Source organism: Primulina tabacum, chromosome 4 (genome assembly GCF_025594145.1).
Source record: "Primulina tabacum isolate GXHZ01 chromosome 4, ASM2559414v2, whole genome shotgun sequence".
Lineage (NCBI taxonomy): Eukaryota > Viridiplantae > Streptophyta > Magnoliopsida > Lamiales > Gesneriaceae > Primulina > Primulina tabacum.
Window position 1 is genome coordinate 9,593,313 of NC_134553.1, and position 12,978 is coordinate 9,606,290.

At 33.0% G+C, this 12,978-nt stretch overlaps 1 protein-coding gene across 1 annotated transcript; it reads right to left on the bottom strand.

The window, feature by feature from the left end:
- Positions 1-438: 438 nt before the first annotated feature.
- Positions 439-7,739, bottom strand: LOC142543052 (J domain-containing protein spf31-like). Its single transcript, XM_075650038.1, has 9 exons — positions 7,580-7,739; positions 6,726-6,816; positions 6,558-6,618; positions 6,327-6,404; positions 5,558-5,631; positions 1,718-1,831; positions 1,535-1,642; positions 843-881; positions 439-749 (listed from the first exon to the last, which is right to left on the bottom strand). The coding sequence occupies exons 1-9, from the start codon at positions 7,678-7,680 to the stop codon at positions 663-665; spliced, it is 753 nt and encodes a 250-aa protein (XP_075506153.1). The 5' UTR covers positions 7,681-7,739; the 3' UTR covers positions 439-662.
- Positions 7,740-12,978: the final 5,239 nt, after the last annotated feature.

Here is a 12,978-nt window from a genome sequence, read left to right on the forward strand (position 1 = left end):
AATCGGATGTAATTATACTAAAAGGTTAATATGAGTAATAAAAAGTATTATAGTCACGGTATGAAGTAAATACGTAAAATAGAGTGTGGTTAACAAATTGGAATATAAATAACACTATCTTAAAAATACAGCATATCGAGTCAATGATGAAATATTTTAAAATATGATAAAACAGTTATTCTGTAGTAACAATGAGATGATAGTTGAACATCATTAAATAAGATATGAAAATGAGCGACATTTGAAAAAAAACACGAAGCATATGACAAATTCATAGGCCTATTTTTTTTACCACAATCTTCAATAATAGGTACGAATTGGACATTAGAAACAAAAACTAAGTCAATCCTTGGATTCATTAAGATGTCTATGGCTATCAACACAAATTAAGGAGAAATATTTTGCTAATTAATCCAAAGAAATGCAAAAGAGAGGTCATTCTCAAAATAAACGTATATATAGCAAGAGCCAATTGTTACCGGATAATAGTATAAAATTCATGTTCTGCACTAAATACTGTATTTCTCAAAGTAAGCTGCACAATATAAGCCTACAGCAAACACAGGTTATATAAATGCTAGCACTGTGCCTTCAAAGGCTTCTCAATTAAAAGTACATTTGGTTTTTATACGTTTGAGAGGTACAGGGAGGTACCGACTTAATCAACCTCGATTCACTGGTCTTTGGACGTAGGATTTGTTAGGATCCTCCGTCTTGAGCTTTGGAGGTCGAAGCTCTCCTTTCTTAACCTACACAAGCACGGAAACAAAATTTTCTGTAGTTATGTTCTTTTGTATTTCTTCTTGGTATGACAAAATGGAAGAAGTACATATATATCTCACCTTCTTCCCACCCTTCATAAAGTCCCTCCAGCTAGAAACCTGACAATAAAATGAAACGAAGCCAGAAACCAAATAAATACACGGGCATCAGAGATATCAAAGGATTGTATGTCAAGTCCAATGAGATGTAGGAGGTTTACTATACAAGCTTTTTTTAATCTCCTACTTGTTCCTGAGCAAATAGAAAGATTCTTTAACCATAAAGACTTTGGTTCGAAGGTAGGATACTTGTACAAAAGTTTTCGCAACTCAATCATAAATGATGGAATCATCAAAGATTTTAGCTTCTTGGACTATGTTTGTAATCACTAGAGGCCCGAATAACAAAGAGAGGAGGACAAGGCTAAGCGGAGCGAAAAAAGAAGGGGGTGTGGGGGGAGGTTTGAGCCTTTTGGCATTAGTTTCAGCGGTTATTTATTATAATCCATTCCTTTCGATTTTCTACTTCATAAAAAGGAAGAATTAGGACCTCAGTTTTTAGTATTAACTCTATCCGCTTTCCAAAGTTTGGTAACCCCCAAATATGATACAGCCAAATAAGGAACCCCATAAAAAAAATCACATCTCTGAGTATGCATTCAGAATATAAGTAATCAAACACAGCCAAAAACAATTGAGTTACATTATATATTATAAACAACCAAGTTAATGATCCATAGTTATGTTAAATGATACACGTACGAAATACCAACCCGCTGCTCTCTTGTTCCTTCCCACTGCTCCTCATGTTCACGCTTCCGTTTCCACTTCTCCTTTGTTTCTTCTTCATCTTTCTTTAATCTGCCTTCCTCCTCTGATATCTACAAGTTTCAAAGAAAGCATGATGTTGAATAAGCAATTATTATAATTAGAACACAAGCAGTGATGCAGCGTACCCTCATCTGCATCTTCCTTCTCCTCCATTCTTGATCTGTCAAAACTTCTCGAACCTTCAATTTTAGCTGCTGCTGGAATTCCTCTGATCGTTCGTACTCATGCTCATATTTTCCCTGCATCATCATTTAAAAATGGAAAGAAAAATCATTTGCTTGTCATTGACAAAATTACTAGAAGAAAGGTCTATCACATAGGGTGTAAGGCATATTTTGATTCTTCTACATACACAGAAACTCAGTGGGATTATACGAGTATCACATCCTGTGGAAAGACATGATTTGTTTCTTTGATATGTGGGCTGACTTAGTGTATAACTATAGATTAGGATACCTAGAACAATCCTTGACTAAGGGGATCTAGTTTGATAACACAAAAATCCCTTGTTTAAAGGGATCTATTTTGATACTTGAGAATAACGATTGGGAATCTGATTTTTGTTTATTTCTATATTTTGTAGCTAGAATTTTCTATAGATTCAGTTCCGTTGTAAAGCAAAAGTATCCATGAATAATTTGTTATCTGTTATTATTTAGGTTTCTCTTCCACGACTTCTAGAAATGAGAAACAGTATCTAACCTAACTCACCTCTTACATCCCAAACTGATGTACCCACAACCACTGACCAAAAACTACTATAATGTTGAGGAAAGGAACCTGAGAGTGCATCAAGACATCACTATACCCTTTGTCTCATTTCGTAGCCTGCCAAAAATTCTCACCAACCCATAAGAATTTTCTCCCAACTCTAAGGTTGTGTTAACTTTTGAGCTATATAATATGTACGGATAAGTTATTCTGTGATTATCAAAATAATATTTTTTATTTGATTTATTAAGATTGAGATATGATTAACAAATGAATTATAGTTTTACCATCTAATCATTATAATTATAATCATACTTGATTTATGTAATAAGATTGATATTTTAATTCTTATCAAAAAACACATTAAGTTTTCACAGGTTAACCATTATCAATGTTCTAAATGAGTGGCCGCCTAGGCGGTAGGCGGTCTTTATATTGTCCAAGGCTATCCGATGTGCGAGGCGGGCGAGCAGACGGCAGAGGTTGGCCAGCTGGTGGCCGAGATTGTCAATGATTTTAAAATCTTAGTCAACTGTCAAAATCAAATAATTTTAAAAACAAGTCAAAGTCAATCAAAAATACTTTAGATATAATAAAAACAACTCTCACTTTCTTTTTATTTACTTTTGGTTTCAAGTATAATCGACCATCAGCCACCACCTACCTCAAACCGCCTCTAGGCGATGCCGCCATCAACCACCACCTTAATTATCTTGTTAGTTTGTATTTACATATTTATTTGCAGTTTGTCTATATTGTAATATGTTGTACGAATTTTTTTACACATAAACATTATTTGATTACGTATATTACACAAAAAATTATGATTATTTGTAATTACATTACATGATTATATATAATTATTTATAAAAAATTACTAAAAAAATTCAAGCCGCCCATGCGGTGCCCAGGTGGCTGAGGCACATTGACCGTTATAAATTTAGATATTTATGATTGAATCAACTTAATCATCCACCTTGGAAACTTTTATGTATTGAATGAAAGATTAAAAAGTGAATGATAGATTAGTATCAAGAGATCCAAGAGATAGCTTGTTTTCTTTTCTATTTGTTATAGACTTTCAAAAGGCATATTTGAATTTTATGAGAAATCTTCTTCAGCATAGATGTAGATAGTTAAACCTACTTTAGAATATGGTTAATAATCAAAGATTGTAACAGTACAATTTAGTGGGCCCAAGGATTTGATATAGATATTTAATTTAAACCAAGCATGGGATGGGGGCTATATTATTTATCCCATCCCATATTTATCATACCAACTACCACCTAAATGAAATCACTATTCCCAACACTCGTTATCTAAAGAGGAATGGAAGAAAGATTGAGGGTTGAGATGGATGCATTGGAAAGGAGAACACATTTCTCCATGGGAACTAGAAAAAGAAATTTACATTAGCATTCCAATAGGATTTAGTGGAGCTGACAGAAGTATGCCAATTGAATAAGGCTTTGTACAACTTAAAGAAACTCCAAGTGTGTGGTTCGAAAGATTTACCGAAGTAATGCTGGCTACTGATCATGTGCAAATTTGAGGTCACACTTTCTTCACCAAGCACTTGAGCTTAAGGGGAATCACGGACTTGATAATCTATGTGAATGATATTATGATGATACGAAAGAAAAGAAGCATTAAATAGTGCCTGCCAAGGAATTCAAAGTAAAGGATTAGGAAAGATTAAGTACTTTCTAAGTATTGATTTTGCTTACTTGAAATAGGGAATCTCCAGCCCTCAGCAAAAATTTATTAACCAATCTTCTAAGAGAAACCGGCACGACAACAAGCAAACCAGTTGCAACGCCCATCAAGAACCACAGACTCGGAGAAGCGGTTGAACAAAGAGCACCAGACAAAAATATACTCAAGACTAGTAGTGAAGCCCACCCACCTTGCAGACACACGACTAGACAAAGCATACTCTGTTCACGTCGTTAGTTAAATTATGCATGTTCCTAAAAAGATTCACCTACAGGTCGTCTACAGAGTACTCCACCACTTGAAATCTCACCCAGTAAAGGAGATAATGTTTAAGAGGGATTCTAAACTCATTCCTGAAGCCTACACCGATGCGTATTATGCAGTGTAGTTATATATAATAGAATATACGCTGAAGAAGATGAATTCTTATTCACTTAATGAAATGAGAAGTACAACCTATACTTATAGTCTTGTACAAATCAAATCTGTGGATAACAACTTAATCTAATCCATCCAAAGTATAAACTATAAAAACAGTAGATGGATGTTTATCTAATCTAATAATTCAAAAGCTCATCCTTATCAAATTTTCGTATATTCAACATGCAGGAAATCCTGTAGACCGAAGATAAATCTCAAGCTGTTGTATCTTCCATGGAGGGAACCGAACATCATGGAGCAATAAGAAACAGAATGTGATAGACTGGTGAAGTGCAGAAGCAAACTTTATGGCAAGGGCATAAAGAGACTGTGAATTGTTATAGGGGAAGATTATCCTAGAAAACCTGAGATTCTGAATGTTAAAAGGAGGGGACCAATGAGAGTTTACTGTGACAATAACTAAGCCATCAAAGTTGCACATATTCCAGACTTTCAGTGCAAATTATCGAACAAAACACAAGGAGAAGCTGGATAGTGGCCTGAGTTGCAAGCCATATGTTTCCACATGAGGCCAATTAGCAGACGTTCTCATTAAGGGTCTCAACAGCACTAACTTCCAGGAGACTATTCGCAAGCTAGGTATGGAAAATGTATATTCACCAGCTTGAGGGGGAATGTGGAAATATATAATTTGATTTGTTGATTTGTGGGCTGATTTCGTTTCTAATTGTAAATTACTATGCGTAGGAAAATCCAATTATTAAGGGAATTTGATACATAGGAAAGTCCCTTGACTGAGGAGATATGATTTTTTATTCGTTCTATTTTTTGTTGCTGGGATTCCCATAAATTCAGTTCCCTTGTACAAAAATGCATCAAAGAAAATTTTTAATTTCTGTTATTATTTTTCTTTATCTTTCATATTTAAGAATAATAAAATTACTCTTCTCCACACACCCATAAAAAGAATAAATATTGGGTTTTAAAATAAATAGGCATAAGATGCATGGTGACAAGTTGAAAAGGATTTACCAAAAAAATTATGAAGGTTAGCATACTGTTTCTACACGCGTATAGCAAGTAACTTAAGCTGATCAACAATCTCTATGTTAGAAACCAGTAAAAATATCAATATTGGAGCAAATCAACCTTACCTCATCCACTAATGACTTTAACTTGGAAGCGGTGTCCTTTTTCAGCTGCTTTTTTCTCTTTGCTCTAAGTTCTTCTGCATTACATATTCAGAAGAGAGCAGCCTTACAGATTAATAAGCACAAGATAGTATTTATTACAACAAACATAACTAGCAACATCTCGCTCTATTGGTGTATGGATAACTTCATCCAGACTTGACTTGAAGGAACATCCGGGTGAGGATATCGGACTTCAAACAGGAACGTGTAAATCAGTTATGAAATGAACAAAGTTGAAAACAAACGCTCGAGAAACAATGACCTTTTTTATTAATACATAAGGAAAAAAACACTTTCATAGTTTCTTCAAGTAGAGTATGAATGGGAAGCATGATCAAACAGGAGATCACTTGATTACTACAAGAAAGAACTGCTGCGACTAGAGAACTTCAGTAATGTTGAGTATTGACACACGATTACATAATTAAGGTCATGGACGGACTGTTAAAGCTTGCTTCGCTCGCCTGCTTCTCTATTTATAATTTTACCCCATATGCATTTTTCATTTGCTTTTACAGGGGGTGGGCGTCACTGGTATAGTGGCACTAGATCTCCTTGTTGAAAGTAAATGAATAATTCATATTTTAAAACATTAATACGAGTGGCGTTTCACTCATAAAGCTGAATATCAAGCTACAAGCAGTTATAATCTTTAATTTCACTCATTTTATTAAAAAGTAATAATTTTAGTACCACCTCTTCCACAAACAAGTAAAGCTTAGCCACAAACCTTTTGCAGCATTAACTTGGTTCAAAAGATAATCCCTTTCCTGGGAGTCGTTAAGTAGTTGTTGAGCTTTAGCTAAAGCTGTAAGGTAGATAAAACAATGTCAACAAATTAACTAACAAATTGAATTTTCTATTAACAAACAAATTAAATCACGACAACAAATTCATCTCAAAGTGTGTAGAAGTGTACAAGACTGCCTTAGCAAATTACACATAGGTTAGGGTTATTTACCTGCAAATGCCTCCTTTGCTTGTGGATGTTTGCATTTATCAGGATGGACTAGCAAAGATAACTGTTAAGATGATAAAGTTATGTCAAAAACTTGTATGATACCCAAAAATATCAGACAATCAGCATTGAACAGATGACTTAATAGCTTGATATTGTAAAATAAATCACCTTACGGTATTGCCTTTTCACATCATCTAAAGATGAATCAAATGGGAGGTTAAGATATTCAAATGCATTTAACTTGAAGCATGAAAGGATCCTACAGAAACCAAGAAGTTAGAGAACATGTCATCAGCAGAAGTGTAATAATACTTTACAGTGTAAAATAGCTATCTGTAGTCATGAGAGGAGGTAACAAAAAACAGGAATAAGAAAAAAAAATAAAAAGAAGAAGAAGAGATCAAAGAGTTTTAGCTAAAGAAGAAACCAGATTCTTAACAAATATTTTATATCCAAAAAGGGCTCTCAGTCGAGTCTGCTATTTATATTTTGTAATAGTCCATTTAGTACTCTTAAAACTATATTATCGCACGCCAACGCTGAATTCTAACGATATTTTAGCTTCAAAAGGTCCGAGTTTCCAAAAATCAAAGTGAATAACCTTAGATGTTAGCCTAAATCTTGTGTTTACTTTCACATTGACATGTTTTCCAATATTACTTTAGTGACGCGTAGTATGAAATTTGAATCAGCAACACCTAATTATATCCGATCAAACCTTAATCCATGACAAAGTCCAAAATAACTGTAATTAAGCTTACATTCAAGTATCCACGGAATTTTTCATCGAAATTTATCTTCCGCTCCTCGCATTTCATTTCAATACTAATCTAAAAGCACATACATGCCCGAACTACAAAGAAATATACCAAATATTATCGTATTCAAATGCAATAGGTAATCCTTAAGCATGTTTTCTTCATCGGTTTCAGGAATTTTTTTTACCAAAGGCCAACAAAACATTGAAACGAAGTAGAATAAATCATTTTGAAGCTAAATACGTTCATCATAATTATGGGAACCTTTTAACTTCATTGTCGCGCTCAACCTCGCTGACTTCTGAAAAGAATTGTTTAAGCAGTAGTTCTTCGTCGACGGTCGGAGCAGCGGCGGCGTCACCCATCGCGATTTGCCCCCGAGTTAGTTCTCCGTTCTGATTGCAATGTGGAACGTAATAGTCGATCGATCAAGAAAAGATAACAAAGCTGTTGGGCTTATAGAAGGCCCAACCCAAATCTTTGGTCTACTGCACAGGCTTTAGGATACGGGCAAAGGCCCAACCAACTCGTAGTTGCGCTTCTAGTTGTCCCAATGGTTTTGTGTTTATCAGGTATATTTAAGAAAAGACAAAAATTTGTGTGAGACGATCTAACGGATCGTACTATCAATATCCCACTAAATTTTTTATACCGCCTTTGTCCACCCGACAAATTAACTTTTAAATAGTCACACTATCAATATCCCACTAAATCAGATATGATGTTATTCACTGGTCTTAGTCGTCTACATGAGCTTCGACTCGGTCATATGCTAAGATATAATTTTCATTAATTTGAATGAGTATTTATATTTTAGAGTTTGGTACTTATGAGATATTTTATTTGATATAGTTTGGTCTCTCCATCTATAACATATACCATATATAAATATTGAGATTCTTAGTGGTCTGAATTTGTTACATCGAATAATTTTTACCAAAAATACTTTATCCATTTAAATAAACAATTTTCATATAATTTATTATAACTACAATATTTAATCGACTTTTAAAATTCAAAAAATCATATATTATCTTCACAAATTACGTATTTAATATAATTTCATTTTTTTTATCTAAATAATAATTAAAAATTATAATGAATGATATGACTCATATATACAATATTCATTATTTTACACATGATACGTATGTGCATCGTTTGCTAGTATATTATATTAAGCAAGAACATTTTAATACCGACATAATTTGGTATGACTTTGTGACATAAATTGACTTTTACGAAAATATCAATGTCAATAAATTCAATTCACACATTATCTCTTAGAGATTAATATCCATTTTCTTTAAATTCAAGTATTTACACATCATCGTGAGCGTTTGACCAATGATCAAGTGTTCGATTCCCTTAGCAACACTTTCTTTGGCGCTCTTTAAAAAAAAAAAAAAAACAATTTTATAACCACGCAAACCGTATAAAACACCCAACAAAAATCTAGAGATCTCTCAATATTTTTTAACATTCAAACAAAAGGTTCTAGTGTTGTGGAATTAGATTTAAAACATTTCCACTCTCGGTAGATGAAGAGTGCATTTCATACACCATTGTAGAGCGACGTAAGATGACGAAAGCAGTACCATCGAGACGACCTTGCCTGGAAGTAAGACGGAAAGTGCATTTTTTTATATAAATGAAAAGTGGTACTCAAGCGTCACTGAGCGCGTGTGGATCTACAACATCTAAAGAGGGAAACTACAACAGTGAAGAAACATAGAAATGTTCTCGTTACAAAACAAAACATTTAAAAAGAGTGAATGGAGTGGGCCAATCATTAATTAGATGTATTAATATTTTATATATATATATATGTATATTATTTAATTTAATAATGTATTTTAATAATTAAATAAAGATTATTTAATTTTAAAAATATTAATAAAAACATATTATTATAAAAATATATTATTATTTATATAAAATAATAATAATTTAAATTTTGTAAATAATTTGAAATTGAATTGATGTAATGTAAAATAAGAATGAGGTAAAGGAGTGGACAGCGGGACCTACAAATAATGAATGTTAATGTTAAAATGAATGTGGTAGAATAGATGTGTTAATATAATGTGTATGTAGCATGTGAATCCTAAGATTTTTGCTGAGGCAGTGGGTGTTATAACATTGACGAATGCGGATGTTCTAACTGGTGTCCGAACATTTTATTATAAAAAAAATAAAGTTGCGCAGCGTGAGCAGCACGCAGCAACTCACCGCACACGGTAGTGAGCTGACTGAGCTATTTCAACTTATTTGCTTCCCTATTTTTTTAAAAAAAATTATAATTTTTGTGATTAAAATTTCGATATACATGCACCCATACAAGACCCATGTCATGCAACCAATATTTATAAAATGTTTGTATTGTTATGTTGTATCATTTTTTAATTAAATTTTAATATTTGATTATTTATATTATATACTTATCAAAATATATACATAAATTCAATATTAAAATTAAAATATTAACAAAAAATTGTAAATGAAATTAATTAGATTAAAGATAAATTTTTAAAAGTATAAATCATTTTATTTAAATTAAAAATAAATAAATATTAATAAAGTGTTAGGTGGAGCTCATAAATATTGGATTGGTGAGATATTTAATTATGAAATATGAAATATTTGAAGAGCGGAATATTTAATTGACGAGGTAGACAATGATATAGACCAATCTCTCCATGATTCCTCAGGTATCACCGATAGTATCTGCAAGAACCTGTAGGTTTGTGGTTACTGTACATCACGATCCTTTTATCTCATATATCCATATTGAATATGCAATTACTTGTAAATCGAGGGTTGCATATCAGTTTCGATAACAATATGATGTATCTGAACATCGCATGTGCAACTAGAGAACCACTTTACCTTAAAGTACATCTCATATTTTGGTTGGAGATTTCTCGCACTATTAAAACATAAATTATATTTTAATAATATGTTGATTTATATGCGTGGTTGAGTACACATTCATATTGATTCATGACTCCATTGTTTCGAATATGTATGTTTACTCTTGGATGAGTTATTTAGACATCAGAGTCGAGGGAATGTTAGCGTCACACCTTTGATGACTAGCGAAAGAGCTGAACAGTTCTATAAACTGTCACCCTTGACACAGATGTGTAGGGCCAAGGACGTATTTGATATGTCGCACCCCTTACGCATATGGTAAAAATTGTTGTTATAGATTCGTTGGATCTAATTTGATATCCGAGATTATTTCGTACCCTACATGCATTGCATTTATTACATTTATATATGATGTTATTTATTTGATCTTCATACTAGAGTTTGACTTCTGTCACTCGGGGTTTTTTAGGTTTGTTCGGTAACTCCATAATATGTTATATATAGGGATGTAAACGAACCAAACCGTTTGTGAGCTATTCGAAGCTCGATTTGATAAAAGCTCGTTTGAGCTCGTTTAATGAGGCTCGTTAAGATAAACAAACCAAAGTCAAGCTTTACAGTATTCGGCTCGTTAGCTCATGAACATGTACGTTGGTAAGTTCATGAGTAATATTTTAGATGAAAAAATAATAGTTTTGATATTTGATTTATTGATTTTGCATATTATTTATGAAATATATAGAAAAATCTATTAAATTTATTTATTATAATAAATTTACAAATTTTAATAAGAATAATATATTTTTCTTTAAATATATAATTTATTTTTTAATTAATTTAATGAAAACTTAAATGTATAATTCATATTTATTAAACTTGTTTAAGCTCGATAAAGGCTTGAATAAGCTCGTGAGCCATGCATATATTCGTTAAATAAAGCTCGAGCTCGGCTCGATTATAAAAGAATCAAGCTCAAACATTCAAGAGTTCGGCTCGGCTCGGCTCGATTACATCCCTTGTATATAGGTTGTTCTGATATAGCTAGAGTAGCGTCTGCCAGTTGAGCACAGTGAGTTGAGTCGTATTGTAATTAGAGTCCCCGGATATTTATACTATGTATTTAGTCATTTTCCTCGGAGATGCCACACGTATTTGTATGTTTGTATACTTTAGTGTTGGATTTTATTTGATGTGATCGATTCTAGCCGGTTTTGCATGCAATTAGTATTCTCTTTGATCTATTGGACTCTATTTTCGAGTATATAAATTAAATGTTATTGTGTTGTTGAAATATTGGGATGTTCTACTTGTGAGAAGGTCATGTCGAAATTTCTGTAGGCCAAAATAGATTTTTTTTTTTTGTTGTTTATGTTAATAAATCGTGGTTGCTTGATAATTAAATTTTAATCAGGAGCACGACACCCTCACAACTAACGACTATATTACATCGGATTTGTGTTCCTTAACTATTGAAGACAGTTTATCAGCAAATCTAAATGTTCAGATAATACATACAAACATATTTTGGGTGTTAAATGTCAATGTTGAAGGATTTTTTTTTACCATTTTTTAAACACGACGAATGACATGTGACATTCAATACTATTTATGTTACGGTTTTGATACTACTGAATTATAGTCGTTCAAATCTTAATATTGAAATTCATCTATAAAATTGTGGGGACCCGGACGCTAATCATCTTCTTAATCGTCATTGGGATAAATGGATCAATTAATTAATCTGGGTCTAATTTTTTTTTTAAATTGCGGAACGTAATGTAATTCAATCTAATATACATATCAGTATAAAAGTACAAGTCTTGGACAACAAACATCAAACTCAAACTAAGGTTCAACAACTAAATGTCAAGTGCTGAATCCTATCTACAAGCAACGTCAAAGTTCGTAGTCTCCACTCTAATCACGATCTCTCATCATCTCCTCGACCCTGATCCTGTCCCACCTGTTGCCATGCACACATACAACCACGACAACAGTCGGATAACTCCGGTGAGAATAAAATCCCAGTATAAGCAATGTATACATGCGATACATAAAATCATATACAAAAGCATAAACCATGCATTAAGAACATGAATCATAATGTATGACACATTAGTGAATATAGATAAAACTCTCTAACTCGTCATCTCCGACTCGACTCATCTCTAATCTAGGGATCCCGGTTCCTGGACATTAACACATATATCGAATCTCAGCGATAGAAGTCGATCAGCCCCTAAACAATATCGATATAAGTCAATAATCCAGTGTCTTGGCATATCCGCCACAGACTTGGCATATCCGCCAAAGCTATCCTATGACAATGTGCAATGGGCCAATGACCACTCTATCACTGTATGGCCCTTCTGTTAATGACTCTCGCTCAATAGCTATCGGCTATTCTCTACTTTCTATAAATCAATAGATTAATCATATCAATGTCAAACAATTGCAATAAAATAAAGTATGTGGTTTTAGGAAAACTAGAGTCCAATCTGACTCAAGTTAATCTCCCGGTTAACATCGACTTATACATTTCTTTTTGTAGTCTCGGTCTGAAGAACTGGAAGTTCTGAATTTAAGGCAGTCAATACAATCTGAAATGACATATCGAGAAGAACAATATAAATATTCCCCTCAATTCAATACTCAATCTGATCAATATCAGTCTACTGATGTTTTGACGGCATAACAATACAATCTCGATAACCCCGTCAATTCCAACATCACAGATATAATACCAGAACTCATAAACGATATCCATATAACTCACAATCTAAACAATA

Excerpts from the sequence above, each read along its gene's own strand:
- LOC142543052 (XM_075650038.1), bottom strand. The coding sequence starts at position 7,680 with ATGGGTGACGCCGCCGCTGCTCCGACCGTCGACGAAGAACTACTGCTT. Across the intron at positions 6,817-7,579 it reads CGCGACAATGAAGTTAAAAG|GATCCTTTCATGCTTCAAGT; the intron begins GTTCCCATAATT and ends TGGTTTCTGTAG. Across the intron at positions 1,643-1,717 it reads GAAGGAAGATGCAGATGAGG|ATATCAGAGGAGGAAGGCAG; the intron begins GTACGCTGCATC and ends TGAAACTTGTAG.